This window comes from Lycorma delicatula, chromosome 9 (genome assembly GCF_047948215.1).
Source record: "Lycorma delicatula isolate Av1 chromosome 9, ASM4794821v1, whole genome shotgun sequence".
Lineage (NCBI taxonomy): Eukaryota > Metazoa > Arthropoda > Insecta > Hemiptera > Fulgoridae > Lycorma > Lycorma delicatula.
The window spans coordinates 57,585,598-57,611,918 of NC_134463.1; the positions used below are offsets into that span (position 1 = coordinate 57,585,598).

At 30.1% G+C, this 26,321-nt stretch overlaps 1 protein-coding gene across 1 annotated transcript in view; it reads right to left on the minus strand.

Moving 5' to 3' along the window:
• The window catches only part of Mapmodulin (acidic leucine-rich nuclear phosphoprotein 32 mapmodulin), a 41,290-nt gene extending 23,451 nt beyond the window's left edge, over positions 1-17,839 (minus strand). The window contains exons 1-3 of the mRNA XM_075375616.1: positions 17,643-17,839; positions 4,823-4,966; positions 1,654-1,773 (exon numbers count right to left, since the gene is read on the minus strand). Coding sequence (XP_075231731.1) covers positions 1,654-1,773; positions 4,823-4,966; positions 17,643-17,690 — 312 coding nt within the window. The 5' untranslated portion in view covers positions 17,691-17,839. The remainder of the gene's footprint in view (positions 1-1,653; positions 1,774-4,822; positions 4,967-17,642) is intronic.
• Between the last annotated feature and the right edge of the window lie 8,482 nt (positions 17,840-26,321).

Below are 26,321 nucleotides of genomic sequence, written 5' to 3' on the forward strand. Positions count from 1 at the left end.
AAAATAGTACTCTTGTATAATTCTAAAGTATATAAAAATGAACATGAGAAATTATTCTTTAATGGAAGGTACTTGTTAATAACATACAGTTAAGTTTAATTTTTTTTTAAATTTGGATTTAATATTAGATTTTTCCAGTTCAGTGTAGATGTCTTCAGACTCTTGAATTTTACAAACATACCTGACGAAAGAAGTTTACTGACATTAGTTTTATTATGCTTCATACAAATCAAATAAATTGCAACAGAATAAAAAAAATATCTAATTCTGGCTAAAAAAATTTCCTGTAAACACCTTGTTTAATTATGTATTTTCAAACAACTTTCAGATGTTATGAATAGATATAGTCAGGTGATTTCACAGAATTATTCATAATTTTATTACACCAATTGAAATCAATCATTTGGTATTTAAAAGTGATTTTCATCTATTTTGCTTCAATAAAATACAGATTTTTAGAACTTTTTATTGGCTGTATTTACATTAATTTTCTCAGGATTAAATTCTTTATAAGTTTTATTACAAAATCTTTTGCATTTATTACTTATTAACTAAGCTATTGTACTACAAACTAAAAAAAGCTTGTTTTTCAACACCAAATTTTGTGCTTTACATCAGATATCTCAAAAAGTACTGGAGTGACAGTTTTAGGACATGTTTTATTCATTTTCCAGCTCAAATTACATAAGAAACCACCAACTTTACTCTTTAATGTGGGTCTCAAAAATTAGAGTAGGGCTTCTTTTTATTAGAAGAGCTGAAATCCGGGCGAAATCTTTTGCTAGCTCAAAAACAAGCATTTCCAGACACATGTTTATATGAACTTTTTTCATTATGTTCACCTGAAAGTTTCTCCATGGGACACTGATATATATATATTCTTTTTTTTAGAAGCAGAAGATAAAAAATATACAAAGTAAAACTATGCATATTGCACTTGTTTTCAGTAAAGCTAATTGATCAGAAAATATTTAAATCATTGATTTCTATTTTTATCTTAATATTATTCTAATTTCCTCAAATGCCAAGATATTAAATAAAAAGGCTAGAAGACAATATAATATGGAAGCCGACTGCAAAAATAAATATGCTCCATCTTTAATTACATTAAAATATATTATTTTTATAACTACTTCAATAATTACAATGAGACTGATGGATAATCTTAACAATCACGTAGAGCCTTTACTTAAGCTTATGAGAGAAAAATGCAGCACAACTGAACTGTCTGTAACCAACATATGCTTTGATATAATGATTGGTTATCAACAAGGTAAACTGTTGTAAATGTTGGTTAGCTCATAAAATATAGGTGTGGATTCCTTCCTTTGCAATGATGTAATATGCTAAAAAATTAATATTCACAGGATTAATATTAATTAAATTACATTATGCGGGTGGAATGCTATTAGTGAAAAATAAAATGAAATGCATTCAGTCAATTATAACTGTCCTATCACAAACATATTGTTTTTCTTACATTACAAACCACAGTAAATTAAAAAAAAAAATTGATTTTATGATTGTATATTTCCAGAATTTCCTGTGATTGAACTCTCCCTAATTATTATAAAATACTTTTAAATATTAGAATACAAAATATAATAGAACAAGTAAAAATAAAGAAAGAAAAAAGCCATTTTTAGAACTTACAAGTGGCTCCAATGTTTCCAGATCTTTGATCTTGTTCCCACTAAGATTAAGATGTGTCAACTTTGGGCTGGTATGAAGTAAATTAAGACCATTTGAAATTCTGTTGTCACTGAGTTCCAACTGTTTGATAACATAAAATACAACATAAATATTAACATGAAATACTAAATTCTAATTACAATGTACACATAGTTTCAACATACGTCAAGTAATTACAAATCAAAGAAAAAATTTATATTTTTATATTTTATCCCTCATGAAATAAAAAAGCTAGCTTTCAATTAATTACCTTACAAACTAATTAATGGAAACATAATTGTTAACTTTTTAGTCTTTACTGATATTGAAACAAATTACAAATAATTAGAAGAAAACCTGTAGAAATTATGCTATTTATGAGAAAGCAACATGATAAATAATCTATATTTCCTCAACTATGCATTTCACAGTCGAGAGAATATAAATTAAGTGTCTAAAAATTATTTAACCTAAAGTTTTATCTGTTAAATATTAAAAATGTGTTTTTCTTATATCAATTTAGACTCTAGTCACACCATTTATTTTAAAAAATTGCTATTTTAGCTGTCATTAAAAAAAGGAATTTTGTTTTCTCTTAAGACTGAAATGTGTATTTTTAAAAGATTATTACCTTATGTACATAGTTTTACAATTTTAAATAACACTGGGATGTAAAGGTTGGAATAGAAAGAAAAATTTCTATATGTCTACTAATTTTGGTTGCCTCAGAAAAAAATTTGTTTGAAAAAAGCGTTAAACATAGTACATCAACATAAATTGTCTGCTGTTTCACTAAATGTTAAGAGTAATTGTCGAAGGACTCTACTACAGCTGAAATTATAAGTAGTTTAAAAGAAATTTGTGTTTACTTTGAAACTTTTTTCTATTCCGTACTTAACATTCATTATTTTTATATATTCAAGGAATATCCAGAAAGTAAGTTACATTTATTAACATTGCCGCTGTAGTGATATGATGGTAATTCTATTTAAGTACTGTGCTGAGTTGCCTTAAATTAGGAAGGGACATGCACAATTTTTATTTGCTTATCTAGTCTGTAAACGTTTTTGTATGCGTTAAATGTTTACAAAAATTGAGCACTATGATACAAGCAATTCTATGGTACAGAAATGATGCGATTGTTTAATGGAAGCAATAATGTGCATGATGATGAATTTAGCAGGACACCATCTTTAATTGCAAATAATTTGGTTTGTGTAATTGATGACCAGATTAAAGAGAACAAATGATTTGCTACCAATATATTTCCATGCAGTTTCTAGAAATTTCAAGTTTACTTCTATGTAAAATTGGGTCTGATAACTGAATCATACAAACGAAAACTGTATGCACATTTGTTGCATAAGATGTTATTGAAAATTATAAAATGAACCAGTTGTGCAATATACTGGCATTCTTGATTCTGTATAGAGAATAAGTTGATGATGTCTTCTTGAACCATTTGCTCATTGGAGGCAAGAAATGGGGTTGCACATAAGAATAATATATGGAATGGCAAACAGTTCATCACTTAGAAAAACAATATGTAAGCTGATGTTTTTAACTGCAAGGTCATGCGCAATGTTTTAGTACAAAAAAGGAAAAAAACACCTGCAGACTTCTTGCCTCAAGGCTGCACAGTCAATATTTATCTAATCTACTATGCAGTAGATAGTGTCTACTAAAAAATGCTGAAAAACTTGCAATATGCAATCTTAAAGACGTGTTGTGGTTTGCTTACTAAGGGCATTGTGTTAAATCACAATGCAACATCTCCTCAAAACCGTCAGCTGGAAACAGTTCAATAATCCCCCATACAGCCTGGACTATTACATCTTTCCTGTGTTTCAAAATTTTCCTTTCTGGCCCACAGTTGATTCCAAATAGGTCAAAATATGATTTCTGTCACAGAAGGCATATAATTCTATGATAAAGATAAAAAATTTCTGGTGCCCCAACAATGGCAGGAACCACGTAGAAAAAGTAGGATTTGTATTTTAAAAAGCAATACAGATTTTATATGAGTATGTCCTTGATTTTTTTTCTAATAGCCCTTTGGAACTTACTTTCTGGATAACCTAATGTGTAATGAAATAAAAAAATGGGTTGAATCATAATTTTTCCCACAGGATTTCTCTAAGTTAATTCTAACTAATAATGGAGAAAAGAACAACTCTATACAACATGAAACATAATTTTTCTCTCCAGGCTGTTTGTAAAATACAACTGTACCACCACATAATTTGAGATGCACAATTTAAATGCAAAAAAAAAATATTATAAGAAAAAACTGGTTTCTTCCAAAAATTATGTTTCATAAATACTCAACAGCAATCTTCTACTACATATAGTTTATACATAAATCAACAGTGAACAGACTTGTAAATAAATTTAAGTAATCTTTAGGTAATACTGAGCTCCAAGACCCTTTATTCATGGTTGACTTAAGAAATTGTAAATAGGATTCCTCAAAATCAGAGTTATTCAATTGACTGGAAGGACCAGAACATTTCAAATCGAAGAATGACCAACCCCCATGGAAAAAGCTTTTTTCCTACTTTCAGAGTACCACTACTGATGGAGCTTTATTAGCAAAACGTGAACAAATTTAACTCTTGTTTGCTTTTGCATTTGTACACTCATGCACCCAAATATTAGCTTTCTTTCAAATTAATGCTTACTTATGCCTGCCACTTTAACATAAAACTGAAAAAATTAAAATTCTTGCTGAACACATGATACATAACATAAACTTCCAATAAAGCTGGCAATTTTTTTTGAATAAATGAAAGCAGATTATTAACCTTTACAATCACCCGATGACAATTCTACCAACCTGTATATATAAATTGAAAGGGGACTGTAAAAGGTGGCTAATTATTGCACCTTTGAAGCTGCAACTTGTCTAATAAAGAACTTTATGCAATCTCTGCATTCTAGTTTACTCTATGAATGATATCTGAAATAAAAACAGTTTGTATAATTACAATACAAATGCAACTTCTGCTAACATCCTAACAGGAATCATTCAATTCATATCTGAATGTAGAATTTAATAACTGTTAATATTTTGGAAAACTTGACAAAACATACTTTGAACAATGCATACTACCAGAAATATACTAACTCACAACATACATGTTAAACAAACCTTTTTTAAGTTAGGAAGTTTTGGGAATCCTTTAAGGCTAGTAAGACCAACATTAATCAAGCTCAAAACTTCCAAATTTTTAAATTCATCAGTAAGACCAACAATATTTGTACTGCGACAGTTATCCAAATTGAGGTCCACTATCTGGAAAAAAAAAAAAAATACAGATAATTTTCCACTTGCTCATTCAGTTACAAAACCATTTTAATTTATAACCATATACTGTCATGTTTTACTATTACAGATTCATTTCAGGTACTACTAAGGTATTACCTCATTACTATCAGTTGAGGACAAACGCATCACAAATATAGAACAAGTTTAAAGTGTGATAAAAAGTAAAGATCAATTGTTGGTTAGATAACTATTACAAAGCCTGGATTTAATTGCATGCACGGGGAATACAACATGTTTTGATTCAACATACTTTGAAAGTAGTTTAACTGGATGATTTTATTCTTTACATACAAACGTTTTCTATTTAAATTTACATATGTTTTCTTGACTATTTAAAATTTAAAAAAAAGAAGGGAATCACAGGAATAATATATTCTTTGACTTAATTCTCAATTTAATTCAATGCATTTTTTTTCTTTGTACAACAAGTTTCTGTGGTGATGCTGAAGGTTTTTTCTCATAAAATTTACGTGGGACATTTTTTATATTAAAAATAACATTGCTCACATATACAATTGAAGTTTACTTTTCATTATTGCTTAATATTGAATTGTTACAAACAGCCTGACAACAATTTGATAATTCAAGAATATTAGCAAGAATCCTTTGGGTAAAACAAAAATGAATATATCTGCATTTCAGAGGGCAGATTCTTTTAATCAGCGTTTTTAAGTCTTATCCAAATGTGAAAAAAAAAAAATATATATTTAAATAACTGAACAAATTAAACATAGAGTTACAGAGAAAATATAATTAAAGAAAGAATGTTACGAAATTTAAGACCAACAGAGGTTTCTCCACACTCAGGTAAAAATAGTTATGATACCTTTTCTGAAGAAAACTGGTACCAGAAAATGTGCAGAACACAGAACCATAAGTTAATAATAAGTAAAATATGATGTATATGAAAGTGAAGAGCATTACATGGAATAAATGAAAAGGGAATGATGAGAAATAAGTAATAAATATGGGGAGGACCTGTATATAACAGAGAAACCTAAACAAATAAACATAGAAAAGGAATGGGAGATAGTTGAAGGGGATAAAATACAATCTATATTAAAATGTGAAGTACAGAAAGTAATTAAATGAAGAATGAAAATCAACTTAGTTGAACTTCCTATAGTTTTATAAATACTTAATGGAGGAAGGAGTAGAAGAAAAGCTGAAATGTGTAACAGAACTTACAGTAAAGGTGAACGGCCTGAAAACTTTGTAAAAACAGTAATGATATTTATTTCAAAGTAAACTGGTACCAGAAAATGTACAAAACACAAACCAAAGGGTTTAACAGCCCATGCTGCTAATAAATATATTATTAAGAGTTCTAAACAGTCAGCTGGTATGAGTAATGAAAAAGAATGCAGGTGAGGAACAGTTTGGATTCAATAAAGAGAAAGGGAACCAGAGATGTCATCGGGTTAATGTTTAAAGAGAGAAAGAGGAATGAGTCTGATTACAAAGACTTAGAAAAAACTTAAATGGGAAGAGATGACGGTAACTCTAGAATGGAAAGGCAGAAGGTTAATTAAAGAATTATATGAGACAAATAGCAGCAAAGAAAGGTTAATAATAATATTACTCACTGGGAGGGTCTAGATCAAGCTGTTAGGCAAGGATGCTGCCTGCTGTTGAACAATGTTCAAAATTTACATTGAAGATATGATAAGGAATATACTAAGAAACAGAAGGAATAAGTATAAGAGGGCAAAAATAGGACCTATAGGGTTTGCTGATGATATCGTAATTTTACCTGATGGCACACATGTGCTTCAAAAATTAACAGTCCTGAAGGAAGGAATGAGAATACTGAATGAAAATAAATGTAGAAAGAACTGAAATAATGGAACTAAACAACAAAGCCTCCTCTATGAATCATGAGACCTTGCCGTTGGTGAGGGGGCTTGAGTGCTCAGGGATACAGAGTAGCTGGACCGAAGGTGCAACCATATCGGAGAGGTATCTGTTGAGAGCCAGACTAAGGAATGATTCCTGAAAGAGGGCAGCAGCTCCTTCAGTAGTTGTTAGGGGCGTGAGTCACAATGACTTAAACGGCCGTATCAACATCACTCAGTCCTCTGAGTACTGCGCAGCTGAAAGCAATGGAAAACTACAGCTGCTTTTTTTCCAAGAAAATGTGGCTCTCTGCATTTTCACATAGCAATAATGGAGGCGCCTTCCTTGGTAAAATAGTCCCCCGTTCGGATCTCCGGGTGGGGACTACTAAGGAAGGGGTCACCAGAAAATTAAAAAATAACATTCTATGAGTCGGAGCGTGAAATGTTAGAAGCTTAAAAAAGGTTGGTAGGCTAGAAAATTTAAAAAGGGAAATGAGTAGGACAAATGTGGATATAGTAGGAATTAGTGAGGTTCGGTGGGAAGAGGAAGGCGACTTTTGGTCAGGTGATTTTAGAGTAATTAACTCAGCGTCAAATAATGGGCAGGCAGGAGTAGGTTTCGTGATGAACAAGAAGATAGGGAGGAGAGTAGAGTATTTCAAAACTTATTGTGATAGAATGATTGTAATAAAGATAAAATCAAAACCTAAACCGACAACGATTGTTAATGTCTATATGCCTACAAGCGCCCATGATGATGATGAGGTAGAGTGCGTATACGAAGAGATTGATGAAGCAATTAAACACGTAAAAGGAGATGATAATTTAATAATAGTTGGAGATGGGAATGCAAGCATTGGAAAAGGCAAGGAAGGAAATATAGTGGGTGAATACGAGCTGGGCAAAAGGAATGAAAGAGGGGACCGACTTATAGAGTTTTGCACGAAGTATAATTTAGTAATTGCCAACACCCAATTTAAAAATCATAATAGAAGAATATACACTTGGAAAAAGCCAGGCGATACTGAAAGGTATCAGATAGATTATATCATGGTTAAGCAAAGATTTAGAAATCAACTCGTTGACTGCAAAACTTACTCTGGAGCAGACATTGATAGCGACCATAATTTGGTGATAATGAAATGTAGATTGGGGTTTAAAAACCTGAAGAAAAGTTGTCAGATGAATCGGTGGAATTTAGAGAAGCTTGAGGAAGAGGAGGTAAAGAAGATTTTTGAGGAGGACATCGCAAGAGGTCTGAGTAAAAAAGATAAGGTAGAAAATGTAGAAGAAGAATGGGAGAATGTTAAAAAGGAAATTCTTAAATCAGCAGAAGCAAACTTAGGCGGAATAAAGGGAACTGGTAGAAAACCTTGGGTTTCAGACGATATATTGCAGCTGATGGATGAACGTAGAAAATATAAGAATGCTAATGATGAAGATAGTAAAAGGAACTATCGGCAATTAAGAAATGCTATAAACAGGAAGTGCAAACTGGCGAAAGAAGAGTGGATTAAAGAAAAGTGTTCAGAAGTGGAAAGAGAAATGAACATTGGTAAAATAGACGGAGCATACAGGATAGTTAAGGAAAATTTTGGGGTACATAAATTAAAATCTAATAATGTGTTAAACAAAGATGGTACACCAATATATAATACGAAAGGTAAAGTCGATAGATAGGTGGAATATATTGAAGAGTTATACGGAGGAAATGAATTAGAAAATAGTGTTATAGAGGAAGAAGAGGAAGTTGAAATGGGAGAAACAATACTGAGATCTGAATTTAAGAGAGCATTAAAAGATTTAAATGGCAGAAAGGCTCCTGGAATAGACGGAATACCTGTAGAATTACTGCGCAGTGCAGGTGAGGAAGCGATTGATAGATTATACAAACTGGTGTGTAATATTTATGAAAAAGGGGAATTTCCGTCAGACTTCAAAAAAAGTGTTATAGTTATGATACCAAAGAAAGCAGGGGCAGATAAATGTGAAGAATATAGAACAATTAGTTTAACTAGTCATGTATCAAAAATCTTAACTAGAATTTTATACAGAAGAATTGAGAGGAGAGTGGAAGAAGTGTTAGGAGAAGACCAATTTGGTTTCAGGAAACGTATAGGGACAAGAGAAGCAATTTTAGGCCTCAGATTAATAGTACAAGGAAGATTAAAGAAAAACAAACTAACATACTTGGCATTTATAGACCTAGGGAAGGCATTTGATAACGTAGACTGAAATAAAATGTTCAGCATTTTAAAAAAATTAGGGTTCAAATACAGAGATAGAATAACGATTGCTAATATTTACAGGAACCAAACAGCAACAATAACAATTGAAGAACATAAGAAAGAAGCCCTAATATGAAAGGGAGTCTGACAAGGATGTTCCCTATCTCCGTTACTTTTTAATCTTTACATGGAACTAGCAGTTAATGATGTTAAAGAACAATTTAGATTCGGAGTAACAGTACAAGGTGAAAAGATAAAGATGCTACGATTTGCTGATGATATAGTAATTCTAGCCGAGAGTAAAAAGGATTTAGAAGAAACAATGAACGGCATAGATGAAGTCCTACGCAAGAACTATCGCATGAAAATAAACAAGAACAAAACAAAAGTAATGAAATGTAGTAGAAATAACAAAGATGGACCACTGAATGTGAAAATAGGAGGAGAAAAGATTATGGAGGTAGAAGAATTTTGTTATTTGGGAAGTAAAATTACTAAAGATGGACGAAGCAGGAGCGATATAAAATGCCGAATAGCACAAGCTAAACGAGCCTTCAGTAAGAAATATAATTTGTTTAAACTTGGACAATCGGAGTATCTGAGAAGAAAAGATTAGAAGCTTTTGAAATGTGGTGCTATAGGAGAATGTTAAAAATCAGACGGGTGGATAAAGTGACAAATGAAGAGGTATTGCGGCAAATAGATGAAGAAAAAAGCATTTGGAAAAATATAGTTAAAAGAAGAGACAGACTTATAGGCCACATACTAAGGCATCCTGGGATAGTCGCTTTAATATTGGAAGGACAGGTAGAAGGGAAAAATTGTGTAGGCAGGCCACGTTTGGAGTATGTAAAACAAATTGTTGGGGATGTAGGATGTAGAAGGTATACTGAAATGAAACGACTAGCACTAGATAGGAAATCTTGGAGAGCTGCATCAAACCAGTCAAATGACTGAAGACAAAAAAAAAAAAACAACAAAGAGGATTTTATGGTAAGAAGTGAAGGAATAGTAGAAAAAGTGTAAACTTACTTTTATTTGGATACAATAATGACAGAGGACTGGAAGAGTGTAATGGAAATAAAAGGACAGCAATGACAAATGAAGCCTTAAGTAAGTAAACAAAATAGAGGTTATCCAAATGCTAATGAGTGCATTGTTGTATGGGAGAATGGGAAACATACACGTTGAATTGAGTATGGGAAACATAGATGATAAGGAAGAGGGAGATGGACTGGATTGAAGCATTTGAGATGTGGATACAGAGAAAATAAGATGTACAGAAGGTGAGGAATGAGGAAGTAATGAACAGGATTTTAGAAGAAAAAGCACTTATGTAGGATGTACACAAAAGAAAAAAATGGCTGGAAGTGGAATTTCAGCAACTGCATAGTAGAAGGAGAAACAAATAAGTACCAAATTAAGGGTTAGTAAGTTTAAATTGTCATTAATTTTGTCATACTCGAAGTAAAAAATTTAAGCTGTATTTCTACGTATTACACTATGATGTCTGTTAAAGGATGATTTATTATTTTTACTATCACTCATTTTTACTACTTATGGTTAGTTGCAAAAAACATACACCAATTTTAATTTGTTTTTATATTTTTTATACATATACAAAGCAATGCCATTACCATGGATTAGATTAGATCAAGATGAATTAACTCAAATAATCTAGAGATGTTGCACAACCTATTGAGTTCAACACAAATATGAAGTTTAAAACATAGAAAATTTTTTGAAATCATTTTTAAAGTATGCAAAATTCAATTTTTATTTATAATTTAAAAAATATACTGACAAAATAAAAAATATACAATGCAGTCACTACATCATTCACATTGACTGAAACAAACGACAGATGAATTTCACCCACAAAAGTGACAACAGAAAAAAAATCAAAACTAATTCAGATTCACCCTCAGGAAAATAAAAAAAAGGGAATAATAAATTTACAGAGGTGTGTTTACACTATTCCCAACAAAATGCAAATGCTACCACTTAACAGAAAAGTTGTTTTAATGTATCATTTCTTAATAAATGTTTCTTTAATTTTACTATTCTTGTTTCTTCTAAGAACTAAATACACACACCCATATTAAAAACATTAGTTTATTTAAACAAAAACCATTTTAATGATTTAATGGCCAGCGTTTATCGTCCTTCGCAGTATCAAATAATCTGGTTGTGGGAAACAGCATTTTCCAACACCCACTCATGCACCAGATCACTCGGCGAAGTCCACCTGGCATTGACTCTGCAGTATTGGATTATTTTCTGATCAGTTCTCGATTCTGGTCATAACTCCAGAATGTGCATGTCATGCAAGGACCAGGTTGTGGATCTAAACCCACTGGGTTGGTCTAGTGGTGAATGTGTCTACATAAATCAGCTGATTTCAAAGTCAAGAGTTCTAAGGTTCAAATCCTAGTAGAAGCAGTTACTTTTATTCGGATTTAATACTAGATAGTAGATACTGATGTTCTTTGGCGGTTGGGTTTCAGTTAACCACACATCTCGGGAATGGTTTATCTGAGACTGTACACGATTGCACTTCATTTACATTCATACAAATCATCCTCTGAAGTTAATACTTTAAAGTGGTTCCAGAGACTACAAAAAATGAGAGAAAGAGATGATACCTTAAAATTACACAGGTGATATACGAATGAATTAAATAACATTTTTATTTAATAATGAACCAAAAAATAGTAATGCAAATTCATAAAAATAACTTATGAATTTTTCTTTTAGGTACAGCTTTTCTATAACATACGTTTAGGAATCAAATTAGGAAATGGGGTTTCCTAGTAAACCAAAGTTGGTTTAGTGTAGAATATTTAATGTAACAGTGAGTAAAAAAGAATATTTTATTGAGCAAATTCTTAATGGAATAAACTAAATAAAATGTGTGAGAGATGGACACGTTTAAAAACAAAATTTTTATTCATTTAATAATTAATTATAGACTTTATTTTATCCTTTCTTTCAATTTACTTTTGAAATTGCAATTGCTTTTACATTTGATATCACACAGTATCTGGTTTCCCTTTGTCTTCCTTCCCTGTCAAATAATGTATACATGGAAAGTCTACATCAATATTTTCCTGTTTTCGCAGCGCAATGATCCCTCGTAAATGTTCTGAGTGTAAGAATTTAACTTTACTATCTTATTGAATATTCCAAATTATGAATCTTTTCCCGATTTTTTTAACCTTTAAACTAAATAAAATAATCTTTATCTTTAAAGTTAATTTTTATAAACAGCAAGTGATCTCGATTCTGTATTATTATTTTGGTTCAATAAAGAATTAAGAAAAAAGAAATGCTGGCAATGCCTTACTGTTTCATTCATCAAATACTATGTGAATTCAACACAAAATCATCTTCCGCCCTAGTTCAAGAGACTTTACTTGACACATTTTATTTTTCTTTGATATGAATGGATTTGAATACTGGATTATGAATATTGATGTTCTTTGGTAGTTGGGTTTCAATTAACCACACATCTCAGGAATGGTCGACCTGAGAATGTACAAGACTACACTTCATTTACACTCATACATATCATATTTATTCATCCTCTTAAGTAATACCTTACATGGTTTCAGAGACTAAACAAAAAATAAAGAAGGCTGTACATCTGATCACTACCTTGTTCGGGCCAAAATATATCTGTGCCTTTAACATGCCAATCACAAGTCAACACCAACAGTCAGACTGAACTGCTGGATCCCATATGCAGGCAGGAATTCCAGATTGCACTTTCAAATCAATTTGTACAACTGGCAACAACAGATTATTTAGATGATGATGAGAACCAGATATCTAAAACCATCATGAATTGCGCTGCCAAACCACTGTGCCCTGCCATCCACCATAGAACGCAGCCATGATCTCAGATCACTGCATGGACATGGTGGAAAAACAGAATCAAGCAAAATTAACCAACTATGAATACTATTGGCAATTAAACAAAGATGTCCGAAGGAAAATAAAAGAAAATAGGGAGGCATATTGGAATCAGATAGCAGCTGATCTTGAAGATGCCACATCCAAACATGAATACCACATCCTGTACCGCACTCAGAAAGTTAAATGGGAAAACAAAATTGACCAACAACATCCAAACGATGGATGAATCCTTTGTGCAATCACCAAATGAACGTCTACAGCGCTGCAAGGAATTTTTCCAGAACTCTAAAACCACAATCCTCCTCAAGGATCTCCCACAGCCCCGCCAATGCCATTAAACCACAACTAACCAACAATTGAAGACGTTAAAGTAGCAATAAGGATGTTGAAGAATAACAAAGCACCTGGAGTGGATGAGTTCACAGTGGAGATGAACAAAACCGGAGGAGACATTCTGCTTCACAGACTCTACACACTATTTAAGTTGATGTGGCTCACAGAGTATGTACCTTCCACCTGGTAGAAAGCCATCCTCATAACAATCCACATAAAGGGGGACAATCAAGGATGCAAAAACTACCATGGCATCATCCTCCTTTCAATCACTGGCAAAGTGTTTATGAAAGTCATTTAATTCTGACTGCAGAAACATCGTGAATAGACTAACTATAAAGAGCAAGCTGGATTTCAGGCACATTGTGGCTGCTGTGATGGAAGAAACATCAAATGCGAAATATGAACAGTTATTGTGTTCACTGACTTAGTCAGGTCACCATTCGACTAGCCTGCACTAAAAGCCGAACATGTACTCAAGGAAATCAATCACCATACAATGGGTCAACCAGCTGTGGGCAAATCCAGAACGAATTATCCAATGCATTTCCCATTCAAACAGGAGTTCGCCAGGGGGATGTCATCTCTCCAATACTGTTCAACATTGTTAATGCTATAATGAAGACATTGGCAAAAAGGCGTGGAGTACAATATAGGAGCATCACTGCCTAACAGACTTGATGTTTGGAGACAACAGCATCATAATAGTTAACAGTAATCCCGAAGCCACAGATATTTTCAAGATCTTTAGTATAGCAGAGTCCTTTAGACTGAGGATCAATGTTGACAAAATGAAGAGACTAACAACTGATGGCTCACAGTCCATTGTTTACCTTGGAGAAGCTGAAATCAAACAAGTCAAAAATCTCAGACTGCTGGTCCAAGAAAAGAAAGTGGCATCTACAGCTGAAATCCACACCAAGATTGAGTGGGAGCTACACCTTTCACCTCACTATAATGGTACCCATGGAAGCAGGCAAACATTACCATCCCGACAAAAAATCCGTCTCTTTCGCATACTTATCATCCCAGTTCTCCTCTATGGTTCAGAAACTTGGACCCTCCTCTGAACTTCAACCGGCAAGAGGTTTTCCATATGTGGTGCCTGCACCAGATCATATGAGTCTTACTTTAAGACCATATCTGAAATGACATCATCAGATCCAGATGAGGGCAGCAACAGTTGAAGAGCAGATCCAAACACGGAGGCCAAGATGGTTTGGTAATGTGTGCTGGAACAATCCAGACTGCTTCCCGCACAGACTCCTCTATAGGCAATATTCTACTTAGTGGAAGATTCAAGGATCTGTTCCAAAGAAAACTCGGATAAAACAAGTTGCAATGACCTGAAGAATCAGCAAACTGACATCAACCAGGTCAGGATCATCGCTACAGACCGTAATACGTGGAAAAGTGTTGTGAGCAATGTTCAAAATCTGCAGCACCCAGAGCAGTGTATTGGTACACGGCCAGCTGCCCCCTCCTGTCGCCACCTAGGGATCAAAGAACTGCACTAGTCAGCCAAAATAAACTTTATATAATTGCTTCCAAATGACATGTTTAACAACGAATATAATATACAGGTAAATTTGTTGTGAACAGTAATGGCAGGAAATGGGGAAGTGGGTTATCTGTCAAAGAAAAATTAAAATTATATTAAACTTCATGCAGTGTTTAATACTTCAATTTAAATTCAATTATCAGCTTTAAAAATGTTATTAACAGTAGCATTTTATAATGGACACAATACAACCCTCGTTGTGATCACCTGGATATTTTGACCATCCTTTCAACTTGTTTTTGTCCTAACAGAAAAAAAAAATATCAGGAATTACTGTGTTATTATTGTATTAAAAGTTTCTTTTATAAATACCACTGAATATTTATACTATTAATCATATATAATTTGAAGTATAAACAGCGAAAGCATGAGAACAGAATAACCAACATATCTAAAATAATGGTGTACAATTAATTTTCTAAACAGTAACCACTAACCATAACACTTGACATAACGGTCAAAATAGATGGTTCTCCGTACATATACCATTCAAGTTACAAGATGAACTTTTTTTAGCAATTTTATTTTTGAAGTACATTAATTAATTATTACAGGGAATACTAAACAACAAAACTAAAGTTAAGCATGGCAATTAAAACCTATAATATTAATAAAAAAAGAAAGAAAAAAGTGCAGTAGGCACCAAATTTGTTGCATCCTTATGCAACAAATTTATTTTAACAAATATATATTTATTTATAATATTTTTTACTATAAACTTTTTATTATTATTTATATTTATTTATTTTATTCAGATTGAGGTAATTATCCTTTAATATGCTCAATCTGAATAAAATAATTATCATAATACAAAATGAAAAAGTAATCCATAATAGTGAATTAATTCAAGAAATAAAAAAAAATATAAAACTATAACCCACTGCTTGGTTTGGTATTTTAACACTCAATAAAATTATAAACAAAAAAAATGTAAGTTAATAAAAAATGGATAATTAGCATTCATTCAATGGTGATATAAATAACACTATAAATTGTCCAGGAAACTTAAAACTTAAATAAAAATAATTAGTTTATAAACATTTGTAAAGGTTTTGGTATGGGTACTGGGTGCGCATATTTTCTATTTACATTTATAAAGTAGAATTTTAAAAAAACCTGGCGGGATGGGACGATACTATAGCATTAATTAAAACGCCAAACGCAAATAATAAACATCCTAAACTAGAAGAACACGCTTTGTCACAACTTAAACAATAAGTTTAATTTATCAATAAGAATTTAAAAAGTGATTAGTAACCAAAAAAGCAACGTAAGATAAAAAAATATTAATTCGTATACATCAATATAAGTTCATCGTACGTGTTACGTTTAAAAAAAATTCGTATACAGGATCTACTTTATTGATCAGCGGAGAAATCTTTATGCGCCAGCACACAATGCAATCTCGTTTCAGGTGATGAGTGTACGAATGAAGTTGCACAAGGGAGGGTGTAGTGCATATTGGACGTGTTTATCAGTAAAAATTCCATTTAAAAGAACGTTTTCTAAATAAAATTTTTATTAAAAGTTTAGTCGTGAATCCATGTTTACAGTTTTAGGTGGTTTTACTGGTACAGTGCAAGTTTTAATAGTGCAATTAGAAGAAATTCGTCTTCGTGCCAAGCTGTAGATAAGTGCGCATCAGGCCATTATCTTAACATGGCCGCCTTTCAACTTCCGAAACAGCAGTAAATAGATAAAAATTTTAAAAATATAGTCAATCCATACCCGATGTGTTCAAGTCTGGCAATCTATAGCAAATTAGGGGAAAATTAAATTAAAACGTTTACGATACTATTTAAATAAAAAATTTAACCTTATGGTCTGTTATGATATACACATGTGTAGTTTCTATATTCCCTTATTGGCATTCATTAATTTGACCTCTTAAAGTGAAAAATAACTACAGGATTAAAGTAAAATTTAATCTAGTAAATATAAAGTATACTTTAATTTAATTGTTAACTTAATATTTAATAAGTCAATCAGACGTGTTGATAAAAATAAATCTTAAAGTAACCTACAAAAAATGGCTTCCGTAAATTGTAAACATTGATGATATAAAGCCAATAAAACCATAATCAATAATCTGACAAACTATACTTCACAAATTAAACAAATAATTTATAATACCTTCATGAATACTGATAATCTTCTCGTATAGGGATATAATGAATTTGTTAAAACGAATGAACAAATTTTCAATGTCACGCTTCTGTAACATATGACATTATTTATAGGCACCCCTAAGTTTTTACAAATATACTTTCCTTTATAAACAAAAATAAACCCCTCAAAATTTCAAATGAAATGTGAAATAACAAAATTCGGATAATAGCCGAATAATGAAGTTTGGTTAGTTTCAAATCGTGGTAAAAACAAAAGCAATGACAACTAAACACAACATAAACAACCATAAAAATAATTATAACGTAAAAGTTTCGGTGAAATGAAATTGATTAGCATAAAACCCCTTATTTTTTATAGGGAAAAACTTCGAATTATAAAACTATAGTAGTTACAGGCGTGGGCTTAAAAACACCCAAGGACAAAATAACACCCCCAAAAATGTACAGAAGAACTATTAAAACATATTTAAACAATTAAAAATTATTATTTTGTTCAATAAAATCGTTTAAAAAATAATTTAACGTGTTCACTTTAAAATAGAAACAATGCCGTGATCTCCATTAGCCTTGCGTTCGCCAGACAATATTTCGTAAAAGTCTTCATAAGATATATTACTCAATATTAAAAAATCTTACCTGAGCAGGATCCCTTCCTCGTTTCTCCAGATCAATTCTTTTCTCCATGTTTAAAAACACTGATCACTTTCCGGCGCACTGTACTATCGACGTTGCTCACACAACCCAGCAAGCTTCGTCTTCAAAGCAGGAATGACGGTGGTCGAGACAAGTCGCCGCAACGTATTCGCAGCGCAGCAATGGCGGCTTAGAGGGGTCGACACAATAACACAACAGCAACGGCGGGAATAAAACACATGTCGGCACTACTTCCAAAGGAACCAATAAAATCCTTAGATACAGTTTTACTGAATGTGGCGTTCGTAGCGAGCTAAACGTTAACTGTTTGATCGAAGTTGAACGATACAGCGGCAATATTCAAAATTGCGGTTGTAAAACATAAATAAAATATGTCTAAAAATTTATTTTTTTATAAAAATACAATATAAACTATTGATACTAAATTAAGTTTATTAGATACAAAAAATTTATTTTTAATGAAATTAGTTATAATATTTTAATTATATAAATTTTTTATTAGGTTTTTTTATTTTAATTTGTAAAACCAAATCTTAAATTAAGATTAGATTTGGTTTCTGATTATATATGTAATAACTTTGTATACTATATATGAAAAAAACACTGTAGATGTTTTTAATTATTTCAGAAGGCATGAAATATGGTTTATTGTTTTTTTACATTGATGTCAGTGAATTTTATGAATAATCATGATTGAAAGATAAAGCTCAAAAATTCCTCTTAAATTTATTTTGTCTTGAATGTTAAGTTTATTGGCAGTAAATGTTTATATTTAATAATTTTTTTTTCATTTATTTAGAGTCAGTTGTAGATAGTTTAGTTAGTAATTCGTACTTTAATGTACATATCCAATAAGGAAATTTTCCAATATATACTGAGATTTACTGATTCATAAATCCACCAAAAAACCAAGATTTGTCAATTTGCCAAAATGATTTGGACATAGCCAAGGAAATAATTGTAGTTATTGTAATTATCAGTAGTTATGGGTTGGATAATTTTTTTTCTTTTAGTTCTCTAAAACACAAGTTCGTGAGAATTTCCTTATTATATTTTTGTCTTCCATTTTTATTCCTTTTATTTATTTTCTCAATTCTCTTAAAGCTTGTTAATAATTGGGCCATTGTTTATCTGCTCATGATTTTGAACTTATTTAATTCATATTGACAATTATAGGGTGACGCCGTATTAAGAGTTATTCTAATATTTTTTATTGTGAAAAATGACAGTTGTAAATAAGAAATATCTATAATTTCGTACAGTGAAATGCTAAATTACTATCTTTGATATTGTAATTTTTATGGTGGAAAATGAAAGATTTTAAGGTGGGTGTCAGTTGATTGTGAAATTATATACCACAGGTATAGTTTTATATATATAATTTCAGTTGCATTGTTTGTATGTTAAATATCAGAATCATAATGGCCATCAGCAACCTGATAACAATCATAAGTCACCCCTAAGATTACGTGGCCATACTTAAGAATAACAAGCATTCTGTGCAATGCTTCCTAGTGAAAGTGAAAAATGAAGTGGTTTTCAAGTACCTTCTCAGAAAACCAAATATATGATTACATAGATCAAAGCCCCTGCTGAAATGCAGATGACATTCAGTCCCTATTTAAGTGACACCTTCATTTTTTTAAGTGTTTACCTTCATGACAGATAATTGTGTATACAATTGTATTGCTTATTGAAAATAAAACCGTAATTACTCACTGACTTTTATCAAAACAATATTTACTTTTGTGTTTTATTTTCGTTGTATGTGTTATCTTAGGACGTTTTTGTTTTGAATAATTCAGTGATTCAATATATATATATTTTTAAAATTCAAAACTATTCACTTTTGTGAAAGCAAACAGCACTGTTATTAACACAAAAGAAATGTTCTTGCTCAGAGATAAATATATAATTTCACCATGAATGTCAAACAATTAAAAAATATCCCTACAAATAGATTTCAAACTATAATAAAATAACTCTGAAGACTTGTTCATTGAAAAACAAACACCACATCTAAAATAAATTAAACCATCAGCTCCTATCCTTCAAGCACATCCCAAAATTATAATTTCAATAAAAAAATTACATAGACCTAGTAAACAATAAAGTACATTCATTTCCCTCGCAATGCTACATTTGCAATTTTTGATATGAAAAACTTCATTTTGAAACAACCATAATCTTATACAATTAGCCCAAGCTGAACTACACTGCTAACAAACTAATCACTAAAATAAGAAGCATGCTCGATTTAATAAAAAAAAATCTAGTTTTGAAAATAATTTTTTTTACACAATACTGGCCCACCTATGGACTCATCCATTTCTAGCACATTTGCTGAAGTACTATTACAAGATAGCGAAAAAATAAAAATCCTCAAAAATTGTGATAAGACACTCGTACAAAATAAAATAATCTATTTAATATATTGTATAAGTGTAGATTATGTATATAGTCCTTTACAATGGAAATAATTAAACAATATAAAATTGTAGGAAACATTAAAATATTTGTAGGAATGTAACATGGTAATTATAAAAAAATATAAAAGTTAATACTAAAATTTTTATAAAAATAGAAATTTCTTGAACCATACAAACAAAAAACATTTATAAGAAACATATTCAAAGTCAACAGAAATCACCCACAACTGACAGACACATACACTCCACTGGATAACATGTAACTCCACTTAGATAAAGACTTTCAGGATGAACTTCTTAAAATTAAATAAATTGCTAAAGCAAATGGATTTAACAGAGTACACTGATAGACAAACTCTTACCCAAATTTCAGTACAAAACTACCAAAATCAACAAATACAAAACACAATAATACTGTTAAAATTACAAATAAAAAATACTATTATATTGCATTCAGAACCACAAATAAAACAAAATAAATATTACTAAACAAACAATTCAACAAATTTGATTTATCTAGAGTGTACAAACCCCTCTGCTTGACTCTCAGCTCTACATAGAACAAACAGGATGAAACTTTGCTCTGTCGCATGAAGAATATGCATTGCAAACTTACTTCATTGAAACAAGTCACACATATAGTTGCTTTAAAAATATGAATATCAGGTGTTTAAACACTGAAGGTTGCATTTGAGTAAGTTGAAGACATAAAAACAGCATTCTAGATGAACAAATAAAAATTACACTCCAAACCCACTCAACAAATTCAAATTTTACTCTGAGACTATATTATAAACCACAAAGATCTTTCAAAACCTGAAACAACACCATGCCACATCCAACAGCATCACAACATTCTGCACTACCAATTACAGTCTGTGAAGAAACATAAAAGGTGGTTAGCGCAGTTGAAGGCACATCTCTTTTACAATTTCCACTTTTAAAAAATAAGTATCAATTTTAAAACATGTGTATTAAAAATTCAAGCTTTTAATTTTTATCTTAATAAAATTTCCATATATTTGGATATAAGATGAAATTTCATCAATGTTTTATTAAAAAAAAGCTCTATCATTTTTTAAAGTTAATTCATTAAGTTACGAGAGCAAATGTCTGGAAAATGTTGAAATTGCATAATTATTAATTAATTTTTATATAACATTAAAAATTTTGAAAAAAAAAACAAATTATTTTACAAACTCTGTTGTTATTAAAATAAATTCTTGTAATATTTTTCAATAAATTTTTATGAGATTGATGCTTGAATTTTGCAGTAAACTACTTGAAGAGAGTTCAAGCCAAAAATTTGAGGAGAATCAAAATCAGCGATGCATCTTGAATATTTGAAGATTCTTTTTTAACCTGTATGTTGTTTTCAGATCTTTGGCAGTACTCCACCTATTTACATCAAGTATAAGTGATTAATATAAAATTAAACATAAAAATTAAACTCCATCTTCATACAAACTGATAGTTCCAGAACCTGTAATGCCTTGAGTTGCATCCTGGAAATTGAAGGGTAAGAAGTAAGCCTAACTCCCAGTGGTTGAAGCAAGGTTTAATGAATCTGTTACAAAGAATCATGGATATTGTCAGGATAAGAATATTTTTAATGTTCATCACAGCAGAAGGAATTTAATCAAAATCTTTAAATCAGAACTTTGTTAAAGTAGGATAAAATCGTGCGTCTTTTGAGGACTCAAAAGAAACAAGATTTAAATGCTTTAGAACAAAATACTTACTGATAGATTAAATAACTGTAAATCATATATTCCTGTTTATTGTAAAAAAACAATGCAATGTAAATTTATATTGTCTCCAGTTGGGGATTAATAAAAAATTAGAATATTTTTTATTTAAATTTAAAAAATGTATAAGGTTATAATAAAAATAATAATATCAAGTTATTAAAATAAGTTAAATAGTTCAACTTTTAGGGGAAGATTATTAATAAAATTCCATGAAAATAATAGGAAAATTCCTTTCACAACAACCACTTACTAATGAAACTATCATAAGTTATTACACTACCATCACAGATTTTGTTTTCATATTGATGCAACTAAGGTTAAGGTTGCTTTATATCCTATTGGAAAAAAATCAGATGTTTGTTAATCCTTTAATACCAGCTGATAATTATTTTTATGCATGACAAAAATAACAAAAGTTGCTGAGTTAGTGTAAACATTTTATTTGATTTAATTGTTTGCATATTTTTCAAATTTTATATTATAACTAATATTTAGAATCAAGAAATTAAATTACTTTTCAGACATAATTATTTTTCTGAAGGAAAATGTTAAGAAAAAGTACTTTTATTCAAAGAAATTTTTATTAATTAATGGAAAAATATTTGTTTTAGATCATTTTTAGTAATTTTGAATGATTGAAAATGACACATACTCTAACATTCTATTTTGCTCTTATTGTTTTATTACATTTAATTTATTTTGGTAAGTCACTGTAAACTTGTAATCATTAAATTATAAAAAAAAAACTTATGCAACCTGTGTAATGTAGCTGGAAGTACTACTCTAATTGATTTAAGCAGGCCCTGGATTCAGATATTAATTTATATTAAAATGTGGTATTTTTAAAATAAAATTTTATCAGTAGCTTGTCTACATAATTATCTTATGGAAGAAATAAGGATATACAAAGGAATTTTTTACTAACTAACTTAACTAAACTATTAATCTGAAACCTTGCTCCTAAATTACTGCAAAGATTTGAAAGTAAAAAAAAAATAGACTTAAATTATGGACCAGCAAATGATAAAGAATTAAGTTAGTTAGTAATTTGTTGGCAACTATCTAGTTTTAGTCATTGCCATTACATATGTATATAATGGCAAATTACAACTCTCATGTAATGTCAACAAAAAAATAAATCATTTCATATTGTTTAAATAGATCATGTTTTGTGAATAAGTTATAAACAAGAAACTTTCTGCAGAGCTGCCAAATGAAAAACCTGCTCTATAAAATATCTTTTATGATGAATTATTTTGATGAATCTTAAAAGATTAATCAAAATTGATGAATTCCTCATGAATAAGATTTAAATACAAAAATATATGTATACAACCTGAACTTCTTTTTTTTTAATAGTTAATAAACAAATTTCATGTTGCGTAACAGTTTTATTACAGAAAAAAAAAATAATAATTTGATTTTAATAGCATACTGAAAAATTAATACTGAAAAATCAAACTTGTAGTCTTAACCAAAAAAAAAAAAAAAAATTAAATAGAGTTGAACTTTATGTAATAATTTGTTTAAAAAGTAAATGAAAGGAGATTTACAAATATGCTGACATAACAGATAATTTTGTCAAATTAAAAAAAAAAAAAATGTTAATATTGAATGATAAACATATTCTTGCTCCTGTACTGTACTGTAAATAATAATATATCTGTTCAGTGAGGAAGAACCAATACTAATAATGATATCTAAAGCATTTTCTTCTTTTTCTTTGTGTTTATGTATATATGAAAATGAAGAGAGTTTGGATTAGGAGCTTTTCTTGGACAAATTCTGAGAAAATTTTCATTGAGGCAAAAGAATACTGATTAATATTCCTTGAGAAAGATCTCTATGTTCAAATGCCATTCATTCCAAATTTCTTAACAGATCTGGGCCAGTTTTCATAGATAAAATTCTTTTCCAAACCTCCTCTGTATTGCAACATCAAAACCTATTCAGTAATGCTTATAAAGTTAATTCAGAAAATTATTAATTCACTAGTAAATATGCTGATTTAATGAATAAAAAAACAATTTTTAGGTACTATTTTATTATAAAAATTGATGATCATGCATAAGTTACATGCAATGAGTGTAACAAGTACATTTTGAGGGGTAATAAAATACTGAAAAATCTTTTATAGCTTCTGACATGTTGAAACATCTGTCGATACATCATTATGAAATCCTTTGTTTCATTTCATAAACTTTACATTTGGCCTATAACAAATGAACAAGTGGGTGAATGATTGTTGATAATGAAGAAAATTAAAAACTAGTGATCACATGGGAGTTGTTTTCACTAGTAAAACTTTGTTTCAGCATCGTATTATAAAAAGTTGTATCGGTTCAACTCAGGAATTTAATATTTATTTTGGGATAATATAGGTAAGTGTTACATGAATATTGCACTCATATTATTTTATGTAAAACATATTACATTTTATTGTTTTTCAGTTGTAATGTTACAAACTTATCACTAAGCTCATTATGTTATCATTTTATTCTCTGGATAAGGTAGATGAGTTTAACCTCTCCTGTCTTTTGTTTAAATTTCTTGAATTTAGTTTCTAGTGATATATAGCAAGTCAACATTCACAGTAAAACGTATAAAATGTTTTGGTTCCAAAAATTCCTCCGACAATATTTGTCTGTATCATGTTCAGTTCTCATCTCAAAGAAAAGATTTGTAACCTCCAACTTAACATTATGTTTATGTATCACTGGTATTCTCTTTTGCTGTAATTTTTATCTATTATGGTTTATTATTATGTCAATGACTATTTAAAAAATATTAATTAAAAAAAAACAGAAGTTGAACAATGGTTATATTTTTACTTGTCTGGAAAGGTAATGTAGTTCCAAAGCTACATCTCAAGAAAAAAATATACAGATGTAGTTCATCAACTATACCTACCATATTTCATTTTAATTATCATTCTATATTAAGTTTGCCAACTTTTGTTGACAAATATTCACTTCATATTCATTTTTATAAATTATAAACTGAACCAGCAGAGTTTTAAAACTTATATGATTACACTTTCAATTGCTCTTGAAATTTGTTCAATGGCTAAAGATTCATTTTGTTTTCTACTTGTTGAAAAATGATGGAAAACATGAGTTTTCAAAATTATATTTAATGAATTTGGTAAGTTTGTAATTTAAAAAGTGAGAACTTTAATAACTTCATTACCAACCATGATTCACAAAACTTGGGAAATGGGGGAAAAAATATAAGTAGTAGTGCAAAAAAAGATAAAAGAAGTGTTTTTCAGAAATAATATATCACAATTCTTTCACAGTTTTAATTTATAAAAAAAAAACTTGCTGAACTGATTGCATAAAGAATGACTGTGTAACCATATACATATGCAGCTGATAAACAAATCGGGTTGTTGTGATCATATTACATGATCAAATACACATCTCTATGTATTTGAACATTACGAAATATAGAAACACACAACAATTTAGTAAATGAACAGATGCAGTTCAAATCCAGTACGCTTTTTAACCACATTCCAAATTAGAATCTTAGGCAATTTAAAAAACCTAGCAATAACATCAGCTGATGCAGGGTAAGAACTAATTACGAATCATTAATGGCTGTAAACTGACAAAAAGTATTATGACATTGAGTTTTAAAAACTCTTGGTGCAGTTTGTTTAAAAAGTTGATAGTTTGTGAAGCTTTAATTTCTGATTATTGTAGACAAAAATACAAAAGATCTAAAATTTTCATCTTTTTTTGGTTAAATGTTGTGTATATAAAAATATAAAAAATAAAGAAAAGAAATTGAGTTTGTGGAGAAAAGTACAATTGAAAGACTGGGTATATCGTGCAATAAAAATTTTAGATGTGCAATATCTATTTCAGTTTAAGCTTCAATATATTCCAACAAATCTAAAAAAAAATTGAATGTAATTAAAACTGCGTAAAACTTTCTAATAAAAAGTATGTATAAACATATTTTTTAAGTACTGATGGGTCTTTATAGATTACAGCTTTAAATTTCTTCAGTTTCAGTTGTAGTCATATGTGAAATAATTCTTGAACCAAGAATACTGGGAGGAAAACCTGCTCTTCAAGGGGAATTTCCCTACCAGGTAATAATTACATTAAAAGCTTTATTTGTATTAAAAGTATCATTTTTATTTTTCTTCACTCATACTAATTGACTAAAATTTCAATTCTTCTAAAAATTGGCTGGAACTTGAAAAGAGCTGTAATAAAATGTAATAATAACTACGATAAAACTTACTTCAAAAAAATTTAAGATATACTGCAAAAAACTCATTAGGTCTTATATGGTTCTCAATCTATAAAGTCAATAATTAAAAAAAATAAAAAGGTTATAGGAAATAATTAAGTTCAATATGTAAAATCATTGATTTGAATTTTATAATGGTCTTAATAAAGACAAGAGCAAAATTAGCTAATGCTGTTAAAATAACTATGGAATATTTTAAAAAATTTATGAAAACG